At 41.5% G+C, this 23,595-nt stretch overlaps 1 protein-coding gene across 1 annotated transcript in view; it reads left to right on the forward strand.

The window, feature by feature from the left end:
- The window catches only part of MYRIP (myosin VIIA and Rab interacting protein), a 236,970-nt gene that overhangs the window by 14,074 nt on the left and 199,301 nt on the right, over window positions 1-23,595 (forward strand). The window contains exon 2 of the mRNA XM_037526745.2: window positions 17,531-17,674. Within this exon, the coding sequence (XP_037382642.2) occupies window positions 17,565-17,674 (110 nt within the window). The 5' untranslated portion in view covers window positions 17,531-17,564. The remainder of the gene's footprint in view (window positions 1-17,530; window positions 17,675-23,595) is intronic.

The raw sequence follows: 23,595 nt of genomic DNA on the forward strand, positions 1-23,595 counted from the left end.
CTATGCATCTCTTCTGTCTAGCTGTATATGAGTTATATCCTTTGTGATGAATTGGTGATCTAGTGAGTAAATGGGTTTCCTGAGTTATTCTGTGAGCTATTTTAGTAAATTAATCAAAACTGAGGAGGAGGTCATGAGAGCTTCAGTCCTTCAGAAGTCCAGGTAATAGTCTGGGCTTTCAACTGATGTTTGAGGAAGAGGGCTGATTGAACCCTTATCCTGTGCAATTTGATGCTCTCTCAAAATTGAGTTGAACCCTCAGATGCCCTGCTGGTGTCTACAATTTGCCATTGATGTGGAGAAGCCTGCACACACACCCAGGTTACAAGTGTGTTCAGGGACACTTTTCAGCAAGTGATGGAGAAAGATACAGGCAGGAGCATGCTTGGCAGAGATGGCAAGTTCCAGGGAGGAATCACTATTCCTGTCGTGACAGAAGATGTTTAGTGTAATCACTAGTGGTTACCTTAGCTCCTCCCCAAGAGGTCCATGAGAGGGGCTCAGTGCTGGTCTCAGCTGTTAGAAGATAAATCCAGAACATTGGTGATAGTCAAATTAGGCCTACAAAGAGGAAGTCTATGAGCTTGAACCCAAGCATAGCCATATTTTTGAGCCCTGGGGCCATATTGTTGGGCCCTCCTGGCATGTCCGTTTTATACAAGGTCTCCATGAGTACACACTAGAAGAAGAGGCTGCCTTATCTCCCCAGGTATCATCTTCTCCACCTGATTATTGAGAAACTCCACATACATATTCAAAGATCATCACACGGCGCTCCTCTGAGTGGTCCGTCATCCACACATCTCTTCCCCAGATACCCTGTCACTGATCTCCCCATTTAGTTCTTTCCTATCCTACCATACTGTTAGCTACAGTCTACATATTGATGTAGGTCCATTGCTCCAGATGTCTCTCAGTCTGACAGTCTGGAAAATCAACATCCTCCTTGAAATCTTGCCAACCAAAGGGATGAATGACCCTTCACTAACATCTTTCAGAGTTACCCCACCCCCCCAAAGTGGGGCTGTTTTGCTACAGCTGTTCGCTTCTGGTTGGTGTCAGTGATATCTCACACAGTCCATAGATTCGGTCTGAGCTTTGTCTTCTGTTGTTGGTTAATCATCAGGAACTTCCCATGAGAGCATAGATGTGGATCGAGTGAGAGGAGACAAAACAACAGGCTTAGGTGACATGGAGTCTGAGTCACCTGCACATGCAGTCAGTTTATATCTTCTGGAACTGCTTGAACCTGATTTCTTGTATACAAGTTTCACTTGACTGTGGGTGCCTTCTTAAGAGAGACTCCAAGCTAGCTCTTGTGGTCACATGGTCACTTGATGTCACAGATTAATATCAGGGCCTTGTTGCAAGCGTGAGCTCTTTCTCAAAAGGAGAAAAGTTATCTGAAAGAGGGTATGGCTCTGTTCTAACACCCTTAGAAGGCATTTTGGTGCTTCTTCTCCCCAGGGGTCCTGTATGGCATCTCTATTTGATACTTTGTGTGTCTTGTCACTCACACATAAACTGAGGGATAGAGCAGCTTGCACTTGTGCCTGGACTTACTCCAGAGCCTTTCTTGCTCTAGGTGTCACTCGAAACTGGTTGCTTTACAGGTCACAGAGTAAGTGGCTGATAGCAGTATACTCTTATCAGTGCCATCTTCAAAATCCAAAAATGCCCACCAAGCTCCAAGGCTCTTTGATAACTGAAAGACTAAATGATGATGATGATTGTAATACTAATCAAACAGTGGCCCTAGACGCTCTAGGATAATCCATCAGAGACAAAACAGACTAAATTCTGTGGGGTCACGGCCAAGAGTTAAGCATTCCATTCATGACAAAGGATAAAGGAGACCGGTTATTCCTTAATACATATGGTCCAGACACAAGCCCAGCTCCTGGTGGAAGAGCCAGCCTAAACACCAGCATTCATACTGGTCACCCTTTCCCTCAGAGCCAGGAGAGCAGTAAAGCCTGTCCTACTGCCAGGCACCATCTTGAAAAGGAGGAAGGGCAGAGAAGGAACAGCCCTGGTGAATAGTTGAACTTTGAACCGTCTGAACATTTTCAGGGAGGAGTTTTAAGCAAAGGGTAAACAGGCAGATTTGTGTCATTTTCTCTGCATTCTGCTCATCTTAGAGCTCTTGCACGGACGACCATGATGGCTTTCACATGCCTGCCTCAGATCTTGTTCACCTCCTCTCTGTCATCCCCATAGCTACCTGAGTAATGCCAGGGGAGCACAGGCGCTGTGTGTCCATGCTGTAGTAGCTCACCTGTTTAGGGCCCTACAGTGGCTCTCAGGGTCCTCAAAGGAAGCCCAAGCTCTTTCACATGGCTTCCTAGATTCCCTCCACAATCCTGCTGTGGTCTTCTTGAGGATATGTATGTCTCCTTGGAGGCCTCTGTCTCTGCTCCTTCCTCTGCTTGGAGCCCTGACTAACCCATGCTCCTCTTCAGCCCTGGCCTAGGCAGCACCAACTCCTAATAGCCTCTCCTTCTCTGGCTCCTGCTGTCCTTGCTCCTCAGGGGTGGTGCCTCACAGCCCACTTCCCAGGTCACCCTTACCACTCTATGCTAATTGTCCCTGATCATCAGCTGTCCAGGCTCTTCTCAGGAAAGGTGTGAACAAACAGGACTCACCTGGCCCTGGGACTAAGTTTCAGAATTGTGACTAGGAAGCCCTCTGAGGTTTGCATACTAAAAACCCAGGCTCTGCAGCTGTTATTTGCTTATACTGTAATTGTGGTGTTTACATATAAATTGATACTTCTAAGTAAGTACTTAATAATTTGCTCCCTTTGGAAGGTAAATATAGTCTCCTATTCTCATTTACTATTAGTTGTTTTTATTCTTTTATTTTGAGAATAAATGTAACAGTACATTTTAACCTACCTTGTCTGCTCACAAATTCAGAATGGATGAAGTTTAAATTTGTGAGTTTATTATGTTTATTTTTTCATGGGTTTATGTTCTCAACTATAATTATGTGGTATAGTTTCAAATGCAGTCAGCTACCAATTCTTATCTTGATGTGCTTTTATTACAGACAGAAGAAATACATAAGGCTTTTATATAGTAGAGGGAGTAAAGAGCATCATTTTCTAGTTGAAACTGAAGAGGAAATTCTCAGTGGGCTTGAAAGCTGTATATTTTTATGGAGTGTTCATTAGCTGTCCTCTGTATAGGGGATCACCATGAAAACACCCAGGGATGGGAAGCAGACAGAAAAAAATAAAGGCCCAAAAGGCAGATGAAGGCTTCCACGGTGTATAGAGGATCATAAAGCAAAAACAGGGGTATTCAGACATTGCTCTAATGTCAAGATTGCAGAGAAATATACTGCACTCTTAATACAGACCCTGGGATTTTTGTTTGTTTCCTGTAAGTCCAGTTTTTGTGAATAAAACTAGAAATCTGCAGTCAGGAGTCAGGATTTATAAACCAAGGCATTTATTTGTCAGTAGTGTATATTGAACTATGTATCTGTGTTTTCCAGAAAAACAGAACCAAAAGGATATGTGTGTGTGTGTGTGTGTGTGTGTGTGTGTGTGTGTAAGTATAAAGAGATTTAGTATAAGAAATTGACTCATGTGGTTATGTAGGCTGACAAATCTCAAGATCTATAGGGTAAACTGGCAAGCTGGAGAGTCAGGAAAGTCAATGGTATAGTTCCAATCTGAGTCAAAGACCTAAGACCCAAGAGAACTAATGGTACATTCCAGTCTGAAGACCTGCAATCTTGAGACTTAGGAAATACCAGTATTTCAGTTTGAGTTCACAGTCAGGAAGAAGCCAATATTCCAATTTGAACATGGTCAGATAAGAAAGTTCTCTTTTACTTGGGAGAGGGTAAGCCTTTTGGGTCTATTTAGGCCTTAAACTAATTGGATGAGGCCCAAACCATATTGGGAAGAGCAATGTGCTTTTTTTCTTTTTCTTTTCAGTTTATTTATTCAAATGTTAATCTAGCCAGAAAGTTTTGAAGACATACCAAAATAACGTTTGATCAAATATCTGGGCACCTTTTGGCCCAGTCAAGTTGACACATAAAATTAACCATCAGTGTCTGTGAGTTCAGAACCTAGAGTCTCTGTAGTGATTTTAGACCTCTCTCTTTCCTGAAGTGACGGTAGTGATGCTCCCCCATGTAGAGCATCTACTAGTTATGCTTTGGGGTACACGGTACACAAAGCAAGAGTCTGATATGCTTTGTAGCTTTCTGTTTAGAACAGGGTTTCTCAGCCTTGGCACTATTGACATTTTAGGCCATATACTCCACAGTTGTTGGAACTGTCCTGTGTATCATAGGACATTTAGTAGCACCTCCTGACTTCTATCTACTAAATGCCAATAGAACCTCTTCCCTTCTACTCCCCCACCCCATTGCCACAACTAAAAATATCTAGCAACATTGCTGAATGTCTCTTGGGAGGCACTATGGTCCTTAGTTAATAACCAGTGGTTTAGACTCTCATTCTCTTGGCCTCTAACTTCCCTAACCCCATCCTCCTCTAACCTCCTGCCAACTCCATGCTCAGGGTATATATGCATGCTCATCTAATACCATCTCCCAAGACCTGCTGCCACCAGACACTACCAGAGAGGCCACAGAAGCAACTCCCCTTACCTTTATCTTCCTTTTTGAACACACTTTCACTAGAATCTAGTAAGTAAACAATGCAACTAAATCTTAAGTGAATGGAGATAAGGAGCTCTCTCCACCAATTTTCAACTTCCCAAGAATGAGGTTGGGTTGTGTTAGCAAGTTATTACAGAGGGTGTGGGTATTGGGCAGGGCTAAGCAACAAGTGCTTACTCTAGGGTGCAACTTACAGGAGCTACCTGGATTGGTCAAAACTTGATATGTAGGAGCCATTTGATATGGACAGAATAAGCACATGCTTTAAGTTCAGAGATTATGAGAAACCTCTCCCACCATCTAAATTTTTTCAAAGGTTTGGTTAATGTTTGGAAATTCAAATGGTAAAAATTTATAAAATAATAAATAAGATGGTAAAAGTCATATCATCTGAGAAATGACCTCAGGATCTAGTGGAATTCTGATACTTCACTATCAAGAGAGATCTGTAAGGATTCATTCCCCCAAAATAGGGAGGTACAGAATTCAGAAGCCAAGTTCAGGGCCTCCCCTGGTGGTGCAGTGGTTGAGCACTGGGCTGCAAAGCTGCCCGCAGCCTCTGCAGCACCGGTTCGATCCCTGGCCACTGGCGAGGGTCCCACACTGTTCTGTTCCCCACTCTGGCTCTGGTGAATTCTCTCACCCTCCCGCACTTCTGACTGCACCCAGTACTTATATAAGTAAATAAGTAAGTAAATAAATAAATAAATCTTTAAAAAAAGAAAAAGAAGCCAAGTTCAACCTGGATCTGACTCTACCTCTGACTTCCTTTGGCATTACATCAGGGAAGTGTTTTATCAAGCTAAGCATCAATTTTATTATCAGCAATGTAAGACTGATAATTCTACCTTTCCTGGTTTTATTAGTTTGTTAAGTGACGTTATTGACAGCACTGAGTGTGTACTATGTTAAACCCAAGCTACTGATATACCTCCCACCCAACCTCTCACCCTTGAAAGACACTTATTGAATATCTTCTTGACTGGGCATTCAGGAAATAAAGGCTAACCATGTGTGGTCTCTGCCTTCAGAGAACTCTGTTATAAGCAGACAGTTACAGGCCGGCAGTGTGAGATGTGCCAAGGCTGAGGGCTGGGCAATAGAAAGGGGGGCCATTTCAGCTGCTCATGGAAGCTTTCCTACATCCTGAACTGGAAGGAACTACCTGGGAGAAGTGATTAGGAGGGAGACTGGAGAATGCAGTGCTTGGAGGGCTTTGCCCAGGGTGAGAACAGGGGTCTCTCTAGAGAGCTGGGTGGGGTTCCCTGGATGGGAAGGACTTGGAATCACAAGCCAGGCATTTTTGTCTTTTCTTGTTCCTAGAAAGTCTCTTTAGCAGAGTCCTGTCCCAACACATGTCTTTACTTTGTCCTGGAAGAGGGAGGAAGCAGATACTTGGTGCAGGTTGAATAATAACACATAGGAACATGGGTGCCAAGAAGAGCTAGATCAGGTCGTAGTTGGCATCATTATTACTTTCCAAATTAAGTGCCACGGCACAGAAGTTGCAAATGATGTAGATAAAATTATGTTTTCATTTAGCCAGAGCTAAGCCTGAATTTCAAAATAGAGGTTTCCTTCTGGTTATAGGACTATCTTCAGGTTAATTTTTTTCTTTTCTTTAATTTTAAATTTTCTATCCATTTAAGGAAATATTTATTTAAAAGGGTATTTTCATTCAATATTCATGTCTTCAATATCCTCTACATGAAGGAAACCAAAGGAAACCAAAACATAAACTTGGATGCAAGGTTGGATGCAAAAAAACACATTTTTCCATTGAAAACTCCAAATTCAGACAGTCTTTATTTTTGAGCTTAATTTCAGCAGATGCTTCATCAGCCCCCTGTGAACAGAAACATTTAATAACAGAAGTTTCTTTGGGCCTCAGCAGCAACTTATATTACAGCGGGTAGTATACTGACTGATAAGTTTTTCAATGTGAAATGAACTATGTCATGTCTTCAGGTTTTCTGATCTTGATTCCTGACAACAACTATATAAAGTTTGTATTCTAGTTGAGGATTTTGTTCTCTCCAATCTACTCTCCTGTGTAGGTGAGCTGTGTCAGATCTGCTTGGAATTTACTAGGATTTAATGACACTGGCCCTGGGACCTTCCTATTCTCTGTAGCTATCCTGTACTGGAAGCCAGTGAGGATTAATCTAAGAAGCATAGACCTTTGAGGGGAGACAGATTGTACTCTGAGAACCCCCAAGTCACAAGATTCTAGGATATAGTGAGAGAGATGGGATTTAGAGACCCGATAAAGGGAAGCCTGTGGGGAACCTCTATTTTATGTTGAATTCCCAAAAAATTTCAGCATTGAATTAAGGGTGAACTGATTATAGAAGGCTTATATAGAAATGCAGCTCAGCTTCCAGAAGTTTCAATCCTGAAGCTTGCTGATAGAATAGGCACCTAATAGAAACAAATGTAAATCTTCTCTAGAGGACAGTAGCTTTACCATAAGTTTTGACTTTGTAAACCCAACATGCATATCAAATAACTAGAAACAAAAGGCGATGAAAAGAAATCAATATAACTGAGCAGAAAAAATGGAAAATAGAAATAGTTCTACAGAGTCTCTAGATACTCAGGTATCAGACAGATTTTAAAATAGCGGTATTATTATATAAAGGAGATAAGTTAGGCAGAAAAAAAAAACAGAACAACTAAAAAATAATAAAATGGATATTTAAAATTGAAAAATGCAGTTACCAAATATAAAAGCCTTAAATTGGGTTTAACAACAGATTAACCAAAAAGAGAAAATGAGTAAATGATTAAAAAATTTATGACCGGGCCTCCCCGGTGGCGCAGCAGTTGAGCCCTTGGTTGCGAGCTGCCCACAGCCTCTACAGCGCCAGTTCGATCCCCGGCTGCCGGGCGAGGGTCCCACATGGCGCGCAGACCTCTCCTGCCGCCCGCTGCTCCCCTCAGCAGTGTACTTCGTTCCTTCTGCCTGTTCTGCTCCCTGCTCTGGCTCTGGTGAATTCTCTCACCCTCCCGTGCTTCTGACTGTACCCAGTGCTTGTATAAATAAATAAAATCTTTAAAAAAAAAAGATTGTTTAAAAAAAAAATTATGACCAAGGTCAGAAAAGTATCCAGAATGAATATTTGAGAAAGTAAAAGCTCTAAAATCCAAAGAGGCATAAAGCATGCAGACGGAGGTTCTAACATATGTATGATTGTAGTCACACACAAAAGTGAAAAAATGTATTATTTGAAAAGAAAGCATCCCAGATGTAAGTTTATAATAGCCTCAGATCCAAGATGCTTTCTCTTGCATCCAGGATGCAAACTCTCCCAAATAGAATGAAAAATAGAATGCAAAAGACACTCGAGGCACATAATACTAAAACTTATGAAAACCAAGACAAAGCCTTAAAAGCAACCAGAGAAAAGACAGCGGTGGGTTGCAGCTGATACCTGACCAGAAGCAATGGACTGTATCTGCAATACAGTAGAATGCTAGTCTTACAGTGCTGAAAATAAGCCTCAACATTTAGAACTCTCAAACCAAGAAAACATCCTTTAAAAATGAAGATGAGAGGCCACGATCCAGACACGCCAGCATAAACTTTGTTTCTCCATACCCTGCCTGTTGTGCACAATCATATTCTCAAGGAAGAAAGCAAGAGAAAACAACTGTGGTGGTTAATTTTATGTGTGCACTTGACCGAGCCATACTACCTGTGTGCATTTAGTCAAATATTATTGTGATGTTGTTGGGGGAGGTGTTTTGGGATGAGGTTAATTTTTTAATAGGTGGATGCTGAGGAAAGTAGTTTACTTTTCGTAAATAGGTGGCCCTCATCTGATCAATTGAACAAAGACCTATCTCCCTGAGCAAGAAGAAATTCTGCCAGCAGAGTGCCTTAGGAGTCAACCTCTCCCATGGTACTCCAGCTGGTGTTCACTGCTATCAAATTGTGGGTTTGCCAAGCCTTCCTAATCATTTTCCTTTATGTAAAAGTCATAATATAAATAAACAGGAGGCCTATATCTATAGGTATAGATTGATATTTCTATGTATTTATGTATGCGATATGTATGCATGCATCCCTCGTTTTCTCCTATTATTCTGTTTCTCTGGAGAACCTTAATACAACAATCAAAGGAGAACTCCAAAAGATGGAAAGAGGAAAGCAAAAGCAAACTAATTGGGACCCGTGGCCTGGAGAAACAACACAGGGCAACTTCTGATACCTCACTGAACAGAAACCGACCCAGGCTCCAGGTATCGTGAATGCCAACCGGCTGGCAGGCTAGTCACTGCCGAGACTGCACAGGAGTCCTGCTGGAGACACAGGCCACATGGCTCCACCAGCAAAGGGAGTCAACTGGGAACCAATTGGGGACTGAGAATCAAGTGAAAGTTGGGGCTTGGGGATCAATTAAGAAGCAAATGGACAAGGACAGTGACCTCATTCTCTGCTGTGTCTCACTCATCCACAGAGCAACAGCAGTGAGGATTTTGCCAAGATAAACATGGGGATTGAGAAATGCCCTGTATCACCATAGGCAGGGAGCATCAAAGCACATCAAGTGCCCAGCCCAGGAAGCCTCTTCGTGCCTGTGGGGCTGACATTCTTCTCCCTGCCTGAAATACTGAGCTTCACCAACAGGAGAAATCCCGCCATTACAAGCAGCCCCGCCCTGAGAGCCTCTTTAACTCCCAGGTGGAGGCTCCCTTGCTCCACTGAGAGGTTCCCAGTTTCTGGCCTAAGGAACCCCTGACCATCTCATGCAGCACCAGCAGGAACCAGCGTGAGCCTCAGCGGTACTAGGTAAACCACGTGAATACAAATGACCCTTCAAAAGCTATGAAAATTAAATTGTCGCTGGACCCTCACTTTAGAATATAGGACGGGACCTGCTTGGTAAACCTAAATAAAGTGACTGCCTGTTACAATCAAACAACTAAATAGGACCCAAAGGCTCTCAACACAATAGCCAAAAAGTCCAGGGTACAGCTGAGAAAGACCCGTCAGCATACCAGGAACTAAACATCACCATTTGAGAAATGACAATGAACAGAATCTAAGGCAAAGGTGAATCAGATGTTGGAATTATTTGACAAGAATTTTAAAGCAGCCATTATTAAAATGATTTAACGAATAATTAAAAATTCTCCTGAAATTGGTAAAATGAAGAGATAGTTATGGAAAAAAAAAAAAGAGGAAATTGTAGAACTAAAAAAAAAAAAAAAAAAACCAGAAGTAAACTTGCTACATAAGCAAAAAAAGAATAGAGGTGGTAGGATACAATCAGTGAACATAAGAACAGATCCATAGAATTTGGCCAGTCTGAACAATGAAGAGGAAATAATAGACTGAAAGGCTAAGAAAGTGAACAGAGCCCCAGGCACCTGTGGGGCAGTAACAAAAGATCCAGCGAGCTTTAAGGTTAGCGGCAAGAGAGAGCAAGATGTGTTCTATTAAGTAACTTGGTGTGGCTGGATCCTCGAGTCCTAGGGGAACAGGGGAGAGTCAGGGCAGCAAAGTGCTGATTAGGATGGGTCTTCAAGGGCCGACATGGTAAGCCTAGTCCTTTGAAATTTATTCTAAAGGTGTAGGGAATGATAAAAGGATTTTATTCATGGGTAACTTAGATTTCCTCTTTTAAAAAAAGATTAGATTCATTTTTGTTAATTTAGAATTTTGAATAGGCAATACACCCAGGTGTTTCAAAGTTTAAAAAGCCTTAAAAAGAATGCTTCGCACTCCTGCCCACGGTCACCCTTCCCTTTAGGCAACCCATGTTGCCTAATGGTTTTTTTTCTATGAATTTTTGTGGCTATCCTTATGCGTATACAAGCAAATGTGATACATATATACACTAGAAACATATATTTTGTTTCTCTTTATACAAATGATGGTATGGTAGACCTACTGTTTTCACCTTGCTTTTTCTATCTACTGCCCTGTACCCTGTATATAGGTCTCTAATCTTTTATACTTTAGAGCTACATATGTGTGTGTACGTGTGTGTGTGTATGTATGTATGTTGTAAGGTCAGGACCTGGACACAGTGCAGGTTTTCTGATCCCATGCAGACCGGGTAAAGGAGGAGTCAGAGTCCTCAGTGGTTCTGCAGGTTTTTATTGGGGTTCACCAGGCATATGGCAGGCAGGGGTGCTGGGGGGCTGGCAGCAAGTCTTCACTCTATCTGGGCTCTCCGGCCTTCTCTGCTCTTGTTTCTCTCTCGGCTTCTGTTTCGGCTGCTGCTGGCGTCCCCGTGAAGCCGCCCCCCCAAAAAAATCACAGTCTCGGCCCAGGTGAATCCCATCTACATATGCCCACACCCTACTCCAGGTGCCCGCCATCAGGCATGCATTCAGGACCGCAAGGATCCATCATCTATTCTGATGGCGGGAGGGCAGAAAAGCCTGACATTTTCTTCACCCCACAATGTATATTTATAAAGAGAGTGAGAGGTCATTTTCCTGGCTGTGTGAATGATCATTGCAGGCAGAGATGGACTTGGAATGTAAGGTAATTGGATATATTCAACTCAACCCAAGTAAAAACTGATGAGAATCCAAAATCAGGCAGCGTTTAGAGGATGGAGAAGGGTAGAAATGGCAAACTGGAGCAATTGGTGGTGGAATCTCTTAGGATTGAGGTGACTTCCTGAGGGTGCTGAGTGAGAGGAAGGACACTAAGGTCATCTTGGAGATTGGGTAGTCAGAGTTGCCAGTCCCTAATTAAATCAGTGGCCTCAGGGGATAAGCACATGTGTATTCAGTATGGACTAAATTTGGGTCTTAAAATACCATCTTATATGAAAGATTTTATGTAAATCTATGCATGCAAATTTATGTTGATTAAGTATAGCCTGCCTCTTACTAGTGAGTGAGCAGAATGCTTCAAAAAGGTTGAATTTTTTTCTATTAAGTTAGAAAAGTAAATGGTAACATGATCTGGAAGTTGAACAGTCATGTGTGAAGAATAAAAATTTCAACTTTTTAAATTGTAAAATTAATAGGATGCTATAGAGGACTTTGAAAATATAAGAAAAATTACTTATGTGCAATGACTGTCAATCACCTGCCACTTTGTTGTAACCTACCTCCTGCTTTGCTTTTTAGGGTGGGTAACAGGGATCTCTTTTTTCCTAACACTTAGAATAAAATGACTTTCCCATGTCTTGTGGGGTATAGGTAAATAAACGCGTTGAAGCACACTGCTTCCTTGGAGGCAAGTCTCCAAAGGAATTCTCCCCCTTTGTGTTTTGAGCGGTTTCATAAGATGAACTTGTTTTGGTTCCTTTCTCAGCTACTCTAATCAAACCTAACCAAACACAGAATTTATACACAATTCAGTCTCGAGTGGGTTGTATGTTTCCATGAATGAGACCCCAAATTCTTTTATAGATGTGTTTTCTGTTCTCCTGATTTTTGTGAATTGTGCTGTTTACAGATGACCTCAAGCTAACCCATGTCTTCGTTTATTGGCCTATTCAGATTAGAAGGATTCAACTATTTTTGCATTACTTGCACTAAGATTTCTAATTATCTTTTTCTCATTTCCAGGTTTTTGAAAGTTTTCTAAGTCCTGAGTTGTTAGTTGTTCATCAGTTGATGTAAATAGAACATCCATGAGGTTTTATTTTGAGCTCTTGATATAAAACAGAATTTTTTAGCAGTTGATTTTATAACTTCTAGCTCTAGAGTCTCTGTAACTGTAAATTGATGTGAAATAAATTATGTCAGTATACATATTATGTATATATGTATTATTTATCTGTATATATCTGTGTACACATGCACATACACACACATACACATGTCAGTGACTAGTTTCCAGGCTCTTAGCAAAAATATGATAGTACCAGGTTTCTCCCTCGATGTTTTAGTTATTATAGTCCTCTGTTGTACTGTTAAAACAATTTACTATGTTATAACTTGAGTTTTTCTTATATAGTTATTACTAGGTTTTATTAGTGTTCAAAAAAACAGGAGACATATTATTATAAAGATGCCAGTTCTTCCCCAAGCAAATTAATAAATTAATGGATCAATAAAAGCTCGTTTGAATTTTCATTTCTGACTTGATAGAAATGATTCCAAAGTTCATCTAGGGACATAAATGGACAATGTGAGCCAGACAGTTTTGATAAAGAAAAACAATGAGAGGTGATTTGCAATACAAGATGGTCAAATGTGTCACTGGCATGAGATCATTTGGCAGATCACCAACCTAGTCTAGAAAGTCCTGAGAAGAAAAGAACTTTGTGTCTCTGTGTGTCTATCTCCTGCTCCACTGCTGTGCCAGCTCAGTCAGATCAAGTGCTCAATAAATGGTACTGGGAGAGCTGGTCAGTCCTGGCAGGTTTATGAAATGTCTTAGGACCATTTGTTAGTAATTTAAAGAAACTGAAGGGATAAAAAGAAATAAAAGCAAAATGGAAAATTTCTTGCAGAGATAAATGCTCACTGATGGCATTCTCAAGCAAGAGTGCACAGGCTGTCAGGAACCACATGCCTTGCAGATTGTTGATATTATTCCCAGGGGAGAGACTGTGACATTCAGCATGGGTCAGGGGACACCCTGGTCCAATAAGCTATTACCCTGGTGGTATAACCTTGTCTGATCTTGGCTTTTCCTGAGTCTAGGCAAGAGTGAGATCCAGAGAGTAGGGCTGTTCGTGCCAGGGACAAAGACTTTAAAGGTGAAGGAATGGAGGTCAGTGAGCCTGATAACCCAAACACCAAATACCCCTTTCTCCAAAGAAAAAGTATAAGTACACCATTGATCACATATAGGTTTGTTTTCCTTTCTAGGCAAAATTCTTTTCATTCCTCTCATCCAACCCCCATAGTAGGTGCTTTTAAATGGGACAGTCCTTACATTGAGATTCCTTTGTAGAAACATGAAATTTCTTTTCGGTTCTGGTCCAGATCCAGCCATGGACTTCAGATATTCTAAGTTAATTTTTGTACTTTTGCCCTGTATTTGGTGCACCATTGTAAGGTGCATACACACATGAGTGCGTACACTTACTGTGGGTTTATAAAGATCCCATTTGTTCTTGACCCTTCTATTCCAGTTACTAGGTACTTTCTAGAACATCACCTGAGTAGACATTGCCTTTTCTCATTATGTATGTGTTTTGTATTCTTCAAATTTCTGGGGTTTTTTATTTGCAGACTTTGTGCTAACCAGTTACCTTTGAGGTATCTGTGTCCTTCCTCATGTTTGTGACTTTTCCCAGGAACAGTAGAGACATTTCTGCCTTTGTTTTGTTCTTCTGACTTTAAAGCTGTATCCATCTGCTTTCCTTTTTAAGTCGTCGACTTCTTCTAAAGCTCATCTAATTCTGTAGCTTCTTATGATAATTACACTTTAAAAAACACAGATAAATCAAGTAATTATATTAGAGTAGCTGCTAGAGTTTGTCATCATGGGATGCACTTGCTGCAGTATTTCCCAGATGGTCATTTCTTTGAATGTGAAGATGAAGCTATTATCAAAGAGATACCTGCAGACAAAAACCTTTGAGAAATACAGGGTTAAACAAAATCAGACTGATTCTTTAACCACAGACTTCCTAGAGGCTCTGATAAGCTTCTCTGCATTGTGCATCCCCCAGAGGACAATACATTTTGAAGCATTTCTCAAATTTATTTCACCGCAGAGCTCCCCTTTCTCAGACTGCTGTGGGAAGAGTAACCTGAAAAACACACATTAGGGAAATGTGATCTCATAAAATTTTGAAGTTGTATTAATTTTCTCATTAATAAATTTTAAACTCTATTCTCTTTGCTCCCATCTTCCTTGGGTATAAACCAGAGAAATCCAGGGCCTTGAGCCCTGGTGAGGACTGGCTTTGTGTCTTTGGAAGTTGCTTCCTTCTCCTGGATTTGTCCTCTGTCATCTTCAAATGAAAGGGCCGTACCTCAGTGACCCCTGGTTGAGAAGACATTGAGACTTGTCCAGTTCTAAGATGCTATTTCTTTTGTTCAGGGAACGTAATTGTGTTTATTACTAAAAAAGGAAGAAATTTTGACCATTTTCCAAAACAGTTTTCTCATTCTCTCTTGTCCATATAGAGCTACTTTATATCTTTACAGAAACCATTCATCCCTCTTGAGTTCTGCTCTTTCTTTTTAGACTCGATATGATCAAAGCTGCCACTTCTGTCTTTTGCTAACTGCGTATTTTGGAATCTTATTTGGAATTGTCAGAAACCAAAAGCTAATGAAGTGAAGTGGAGGGGACAGACATGTCACCTTCTGGGAAACTCCCAAGTGCCATTATCACCTTTAATGGGGTGTTTTAAAGGGAGAAGCCAGATTGCATTTTCCCTGTGCCCTCCACTCTCTCTTCCTGTTCACCAGCAGAGTAGACCATGGCAATTTGTGAAGCTTCCCCTTGCCTTCGCAGTCCAAGAAGGGTGGAGTCTCACTTCTAATTTACTTCTCCCAGGGACACCGGATTCTCTCCCAGCCCTCACCTGTACAGAATTCTCACCTCCACCATCACTTGGGCAAAGTGCATCAAAAATTTACTTTTAACAAATAGCATTACTGGCAAGAAAAAATATTTTGTTTTAGTGATTGGAATTCCTTTGTGATTGTTGGTTGAATCCTGAGATTAATCTGCTCCACAAAGCCATGAGATTTAAATTATACAACAGACTTTAAGGAATGAAGCCATTCTGTTCTCTATGCTGATTACCATAATTTTGGAAACGAAAAAGGGCGCATCACTGGTTTCCAAATAACAACCAAGAATAGGAGCTTCTGCACCTGCTGTCACAGTTAGAAAAAGAGGGCTTGGCACTCTGGACCTCGAGTTTAAAAACCCAAAGTTCAGAGTGTCCCTTTGTGTGTCATGAAGCCACATGCAGGAGAGGCAGAGACCCTGAACTAGACAGACATACAGATGCCTGCCCTTTGTCTTAGTTAGAGCATGTTACTATGAGCCCATGTTTTCTTATATGTAAGTGGTAGCAACAGAGTGACATGGGATTTTGTGATTTTGAGATTATTGAAAGATTAAAGAATCTATTGCATAGTGAATATACAGAATGTAGTAATAGATCTATCAAAATCATTATCATCACTATTTTTATCATAATTCTCAGCATATTCCTTGAACAATGTTTCAAATACTTGCTTGAACTATCATGTTAATTATGAAATAAATTATGAGGTATGATGTCAAATATTTACATTAATTATGATGATATTAAATTAATTTTAGCATTATTTAGCTTAGGCTTATTTTACTTTATATGCTTATAAAAGACACCTTACAGAAAAAATGTATATAACTTGAAACTTTTAATATTAAGAAGAACCAATAGCAGAAACAGTGGCAATACTGTCTCTCCAGGGGCTTCCCTGGTAGTGCAAGGGGTTTAGACGCAACCTATGAAGCTATACACAGCCACTGCATCATGAGTTCGATCCCTGGCCAGGGAGCTACACACATGGCACAGCAGACCTCTCCTGTCTCACCCGCTGCTCCCCTCAGCAGTGTATTTCAGTTGATCTGCCTGTTCTGTTTCCCACTGTGTCTCTGGTGAATCCTCTCACCCCCCACACCTCTGGCCTGTACCCCAGTTCTTGTATGCATAAATAAATAAATCTTAAAAAAATACTGTCTCTCCAATAAAACAGAACAGTATTGATAGCTTTGAACCCCTTTGTGACTATCCCCAATCAGATTCTCTGTCTTTCCCCTCAGACATCCCATTTTCTCTTTATAGTTTTACCACATTTATTCCTACAAAAACTATTCTTTGGCTTTCTGTGTTTTGAACTTGATACATATTGTAGGTACATGGGGCATGCTTCTCTGTCTCAACAGAGACAAGCATGTTTCATACCCTGGCATATTCTAGTATACGCACAAAGAATGCTGTAGGCATCTTCATCAACATGAAAAATTTTAAAACCATAACATTGAGACATCACATGTGCATGCATGTATAGCATGCATATAATATGATTTCTTTTATATAATTTATATAAAATTCAAAAATTTAGAAAGCCAAAATATATAATTTTAGGATAAAGACAGTACTATAAAGAGCAAGGGTTAATGTGCTGGATTGCGTTGACTGATTTTTGAATGTTGACTCAATCTTGATATTGCTTAGATAAACTCCACTTGGCCATGAGATATAATCCTTTTGAAGTCTCACTGAGTTGGTGCATATTTTATTGAGAATGTTTAGATTTATACTTATGGTAGTCTTAAATTTTGGACAGTTTTCTGAAAACATTTATTTGACCTCATCCCTGAATATAGACATTCATTAAAATCACTTTTTGATATGTTTCTTGCATAACTGTTAGTTATCCACTACTGGAAGATGTTTTTGAAATACCATCTTTTCTTCTGCTGAGAGAATAGCTATGTAAGGGTATCTTACTATCTTTTCTCCTTTTGCAAAAGAGAGTTTATTGATTTCTAGTTTATATTTCATGGTAATGTGATTAGAACTTCAAGGGACATATTATAGATAAAATTTTTTAAGTAGTATAATTTATTTTGCAATTACATGAAGTATTTAGAATTTAAGACTTCAAGTCACAAAATTTAAATTTTTTGAATGTTGTCTTTTGGCACTCAGTGGAAATCCACACACATGTGTTTTTCATTTTGTTGAAAAGAATAATTTACCTATTTTTTTCTAATTTAAGAGTTAAGATGAATGACACTAATAGATCATCAGTTGTCTTCTCTTTTTCTCTGCAGCCTTGCTGAAGTTGTCTGTAAATGTCTGCTGAATATGAGAGCAAAACCAGATACTATTTCTTATACATATTATGTTTAATTCTGTTGTAATAACAAAATTGGTTGATTTTGTTCATGTGGAGTTTTTATCTTGCCCTCAACGTGTGGTCTTGTTTCATTTCTCAGGTCTTATTTCATCATCTGTGTTTGATATTAAATCATGGGGAGGAAGCTGGATCTGTCTGGTCTGACGGATGATGAAACAGAGCATGTTCTCCAGGTGGTTCAGCGGGACTTCAACCTTCGGAAAAAAGAAGAAGAACGACTAAGGTGAGATGCTTCCGATGCCCACCTGGGTGCAGTGAGCCGTATGTGGACAAGTGAACTCCGGAGAGTGCTCCCTGCTGTTGGCCCTGAGTTCAGAGTCTTTATGTCAAGTAACACCCACTTACCTTTACAAGAATACCTTGCCCTTTGTAGAAACCTGCCAGCTTCAGTGTTGGGCTTAGTGTCAGTTCGAAAATTGACTGTTTATACTTGTAATCAAGGTTTTGATAACCTTGTAAGTTGTTAGCTTAGAATGGGTAGAGTTTATGATGGCACTTTTGAGCTTGTTCCTCGCTTTAATTTTTCCTGTTGGCAGATAGCACTGAAGAATACCAAAGAGCTTTGTGAACAGTTCTTGGGAGAATTAGACTCAAACCTGTACAATCTTCTATTAGAACTCTTAGCTGCCATAGAATAGGGAAAAAAACCCTGAACACCTGGTCAAGGAGACTGACCAGGAGAGGGTGGGGTCTCCTGGCCCAGTTACATCCTCTTCATTTTGTAGAGAGGGTTTTCTGAGTCTTCTGCAGTTAGTATTACCTTGTAGAATGCTCATAGAAATACTGTTACTGCTCAGTTGGGTCTAAATGCCTAAACTTGAAAGAAGTCAGAGGGATAAAAAAGAGGTCATGTGTTGAGTCTACTGTGTTAGAACCAGATGTCATGTCATCATTAGCTCCCTTCATCATCTGTGCACCTGTTAGCCCTTGGGATTTCATAGGTTTAGTGATGGCACTGACTTCTTCCTTAGGCACAGAGCTCAAAAGTCAGTCTGTATAATTCCTTCCCTGCTGGGCCCCCATACAAATCCAGGTCAGGCCCTGTTGATTCTACCTTGTCATTGTCTCTCCTCCAACCCTTCTGCCAGTGCACCTTTCCTTGCTTGATATCCTCACCATTGCAATGATCTTCTATGTGATCCTGCTGCCTTCACGCTTCCAAGTAGCCTGCTTGTGCCCACATCTCAGCTCTAATCATATCCCTCCCCACTCCCCTTCAAAGTGATATGGGTTGTTTTCCTTTTCCTTCCTTACACTTTTTTCCTACCCTTCTTACTTTCTGTTTCTATACATGACTTATTACCTTCCTCGCCAGACTATGAGTACTCTAGTATAATCATTTTTATTCCTACTGTGGTATTTTTTTTTTGTCCCCTAAGTTGTTTATATTCAACGTGAGCTTGCTAGATGCAAGATAAAAAAAAACCCTGTTAATTAAATAATTAGTTAATTTAAAAACCAGGTGCAGAGTACCTTCTAGCTGTTGGGTTATATGTGGGTAAATCAAATCTTTGCCCAGGGATTTCATATTCCAAAGCTGCACTGATCGGTACCAGCCACCAATCACACGTCATTGAGTACCTGAAATGTAGCCAGTCTGACCTGAGATGCACTGTGAATGTAGAGCACACACCAGGTTTCAAAAATGTAGTACAGAGATGGTGTTTCTAATGATTGGTATAGAGTGCCGTCAATAGCTAGGTGTGGAGTGTCAACTAAATGTCCTCAGAACATATTGCGATGGTCAGGTCAAGAGGGGTAGTGGAGCTGAAGAGTTCAGCACAATTAGGTCATTAAAGTGAATTCACAGAAAGAAAACAAAAATGTATAAAGCAATCACCGTGAATTGACCCTGCCATGGGTACTCTGCACAATTCCTACTGGTAATTTTCCACAGCAGTCCCTATAAGGGGATCCCCAATTTACACAGAACCACCCCAGCTTTTGAGTAACTGTGAGTGAAAATCTTGTTTGCTGTTTCTACTCCTTTTTCAGAATTTCATTGAAATATGTAGGTAGCTGGTTGTTCTTTTTTTCCCTCTTTCTGTTTATGAATTACTCTTATTTTCTTGCTGTCACTTTGTTTATATTTTATTGGGGTGTCATTGCTTTCCAACACTTAGAGGTTTAGAGTCGCACCTCTTCAAATGTATGTCACCACATCACACCCACCACCAAGGCACTATAGTCCCCCCCCCCACCCCACCACAAGGAGTGTCCTAAACTATTTACTTAACCTGCCATCTGGAGTCCATTTGCCATGCTTGCTGCTAGTCAGGGTCGTGCAGGATCCTAGGAAAGATGCAGAAATTTTAAAAACACCCCCAGTTGGGCCTCCCCGGTGGCGCAGCGGTTGAGCGCTGGGTTGCGAAGCTGCCCGCAGCCTCTGCTGTGCCAGTTCGATCCCCGGCTGCTCCCCAGCCACCGAAGGAGGGTCCCACATGGCGCGCAGACCTCTCCTGCCACCCGCTGCTCCCCTCAGCAGTGTGCTTCGGTCCTTCTGCCTGCTCTGCTCCCCGCTCTGGCTCTGGTGAATTCTTTCACCCTCCCTCACTTCTGACTGTACCCAGTGCTTGTATGTATAAATAAATAAATAAATAAATAAATAAATAAATCTTTAAAAAATAAATAAATAAAAACCATCCCCAGAGTGCACCATGTTCCAGAGTCTGCTCTGAGGTCAGACAGACGTGGCTGTGTATCCTTCTCCCACTTCTTGCCTTGATTTGTTACCTAGACTTGGGGCCCAGAGGTCAAAATGATTCCTGGAGAGGCTGGGTCATTGCTGTACAGTGGCCCTGACCTGGAGCCAGGAAAGGTGACATCTCTGTTGCCCTGACTTTCACTTTCACATATGCTGCATTTAAAACCACAGGTCTGTCTGCTGACAGACGGAGGCAGCCACGAAGTACCTCTGTCTCTCTGTTGTGGATGCAGCTCCAGGTTCAGTGATGCCAGCTGAGAGGCACATATTTTTCATGAATTTTTAGGTTTCTATATTTTTCTTGCCCTCTGCTTCCAGTGTTAGTCCATTCAGGAGAGTGAATAGGACAAATATATTGTGTCTATGCAGAATTCAAGGAGAATAATGCATTAATCAGTATAGAAATTCAGATCCTAACTCCGTCTACAGCAGTCTTGTTCTGCCAGGAATGAGATTTGTCGTCAACACACAAAGTTTCTCCATCCCTTTCTTGTCTCAATTATGTCACACCTGAAAAGTCTTTAATTAGCAGAAAAATAGAGCTGGATACATATGCTGCATTTAAAACCACAGTGTTCCAGAATCCAACTAGGACTGAGTTCCTGGGCACATTGTGGGTGCAGGAAGCTCAGCTGGGGTCTGTGGTGGTATTGACAGTAGCTTCCAGCATTAGACACCCCAAGGATAGATTTTGGTAGGTTTTTAATAACATCAGTTATGGCAGAAAATAAATCTTAGGGAGGCAGTAAGGTCTGAACTCAAGGAAGAATACGAACTACAGCTTCCTGGGCTGTAGAGAGACCAGCAGACAGATCCCCACCATGCACTGGGTTGGATGGGGTGGGGGGGGTGGCTAAGCCTCTTTAAGTGGATGCTAAGTGCTCCCCATGTGACTCAGAGCCGGAAGGCCCAGCATCAGTTGGAGCACACTAGTTTCCCCAGGTAACTCCCCAGGGCAGAGCCCCTGACTTGTTCATTGTCCCTCCTCCCTGGGCTGTCTGCTTGGGTATTGGGCATTTGGCTTCTTGGTGTTCTTATTTCTCCATCTGCCTTCCTGTGTGTCTGGCAGACTAAATTTTAAGAACTTTTTCTTCTTGACTTCTGCAGTGTAGCTTATCATGATATTCTGTTAATATCTTTTCAGATAAATAGGTTAATTTATTAAAATAAGTAAATAGAATGTTATCTGGTGACTGACAGGGCTAGTGTCCACCAACTATTTCGCATTTCCCAGACCCCTGCAGTTAGCCTAGATCTGACTGATGACTGTGAGGGAAGAGCTGGTGTCACTGCCAAGCCAACACACCTTATTGCTCCTGTGCCTCCCAAACTCTTGCTTGTTGTGGGGACCTGGGAAGCTCCTGCTGGGACGTGGCATCACAGGTTAGAGGGAGCCCTTCTCTAAGACATTGAATGGGTATCTGATGACCAGCAGTGAACGATGAGTGAGAAAGAAGTAAACCTTAGTTGGGTGAAATTACTGAGGCTGTTGAGCTTGTTTGTTATAGCAACATAGCCTCATATTACTTTGACTATTACCCATTCCTGAGAACTAAAGGAATCCAAATATTGCTCAGCCCTTGATTTTGCAACTGGAGAAGGAGGCTGGGAGGTCACTTGGGTATTTAATTGTTCCCCATGCCTGAACGCCTGGTCTTCTGCCTCTAACCCCTCATGCACTAAAAGACCCCGTGGAAAGACCTCTGAACCTATACCCTATCATCATAGTTGATACCCTATGATTTCACACTATCAGGCACATTTACAAGGTGGTTTTAAAAATGACTTGTTAATTGCAGGGTACTCTAGTGTTCAAATTGAGTCTTGGAGGTGTTTGCGAGCTAGCCACAACCTTTAAAATTTCTCATTTAATATGTCCTGGCCAGAAGCTAGTTAGTAGCTGGATAACTTCCAACAATTCGCTGGTGCTCTAATGGACATGGTCAGTGGGGGAGCAGAGGTGCGATTTGATGAAATTGTTTCCTGTAACTTCAAGTGGCCATTAATTGTCAGCATTTGCTGACCAGACGGTGAACTTAAGCCTGCGAAGGACTGCTGGGCCCAGGCTAGACCAAGCCAGGGGAAGGGAGGAGGGAGAGCATGAAGGCAGAGCATGTCCTTCCTAGTCTTTTTCTAAGAGGCTTGGCTGCTAAAGTCTAGCAGCTGTAGCTTAGAAACCACTTTCTCCTCGGGCCTCCCCTAATGGCACAGAGGTTAAGCACTGGGCTGTGAAGCTGTCTGCAGCCTCTGCAGCACCAGTTCGATCCCCAGCTGCCGGTGAGGGTCCCACATGGCACGACAGACCTCTCCTGCTGCGCCCACTGCTCCCCTCAGCAGTGTACTTCATCAGTCTGCCTGTTCTGCTCCCCGCTCTGGCTCTGGTGAATTCTCTTACCCTCCCGCGCTTCTGACTGTACCCAGTGCATGTATAAATAAATAAACACATCTTTAAGAAAAAAAAAAGAAACCCCTTTCTCCTGTGGTAAGGAAGGGGGCTCAAAGCACCTGAGTCCTGTTTCTATTGTCTTAAAGATATCAATCACTCACTGGTGACATGCCCTGCACTCTGCTACCTTGGGGGTGGGAGGCAATCCTTCCTCCTCCCCCAGAGGTGAAACATTATGAGGAAGGAAATAGGAATTCCAGGGGGTATGGAAGAACCACTGCAGGGAAGCAAAGCATTTCCCAAAGGCAGAAATAATCTGTCTTTCTTATCTGTTAAACAGAAACTCCTTTGAGGATTAAGTTCCCCTTTTTTTCTCCAAGTAAAAAGAACGTAGTCATTTTAATAAAATGAGTTAGCGATCTTTCTTCATTCAAAATTCATTTTCATTTTAAACAAATTAAAATTTTATTAGAAGAACTTAATTTTTCAAGAAGTTTCTATTTCAAAAAGTAAAATGCCTTTGTTCTCACTCTTCTTTGTTTGGGCACTTAAATTGATCTAATGAATTAACAAATACTCCTGCTTATATCCTACATCACCTTGACTTTCCTCGTCGGCATGCCCTGTGGTTTATGAAACAGCTATGTCTGCACAGAATGTACCTGCCTGACCTCTCCTCACAGGCCCTTTGTAGCTCTTGAAATCCACACCAACACTGTGGCATTCACTTGTCCCCTTAAGGAAGCCACTTCCTCAGAGGGGGATGCTGCAGGACAGGAATTCCTTCCTTTGTATTGGAAACCCGCTAAGTACCCTGGCAGGGCCCTGAAGTAGCAGAAGCCCAGAGCAGGCACACCTGATGGTCTGACCCAGCTCTGTCTGAGAGTCACTTTTTGATGGGGAAGGTCCAGCAGGAGACAGAAGCAGGAGATACCCGGTGAGAGCCTAGAGACTGGGGTGGGCAGGTGTGGGAACAAAAAGCTAGAAGGAATCCCACAGGACTTAAAAAAAAAAGTCTCCTTTTTTAAATATATTATTGGTATTTTTATTAATA

Source organism: Talpa occidentalis, unplaced genomic scaffold (genome assembly GCF_014898055.3).
Source record: "Talpa occidentalis isolate TD23 unplaced genomic scaffold, MPIMG_talOcc4v2.1 talOcc4.10, whole genome shotgun sequence".
NCBI lineage: Eukaryota > Metazoa > Chordata > Mammalia > Eulipotyphla > Talpidae > Talpa > Talpa occidentalis.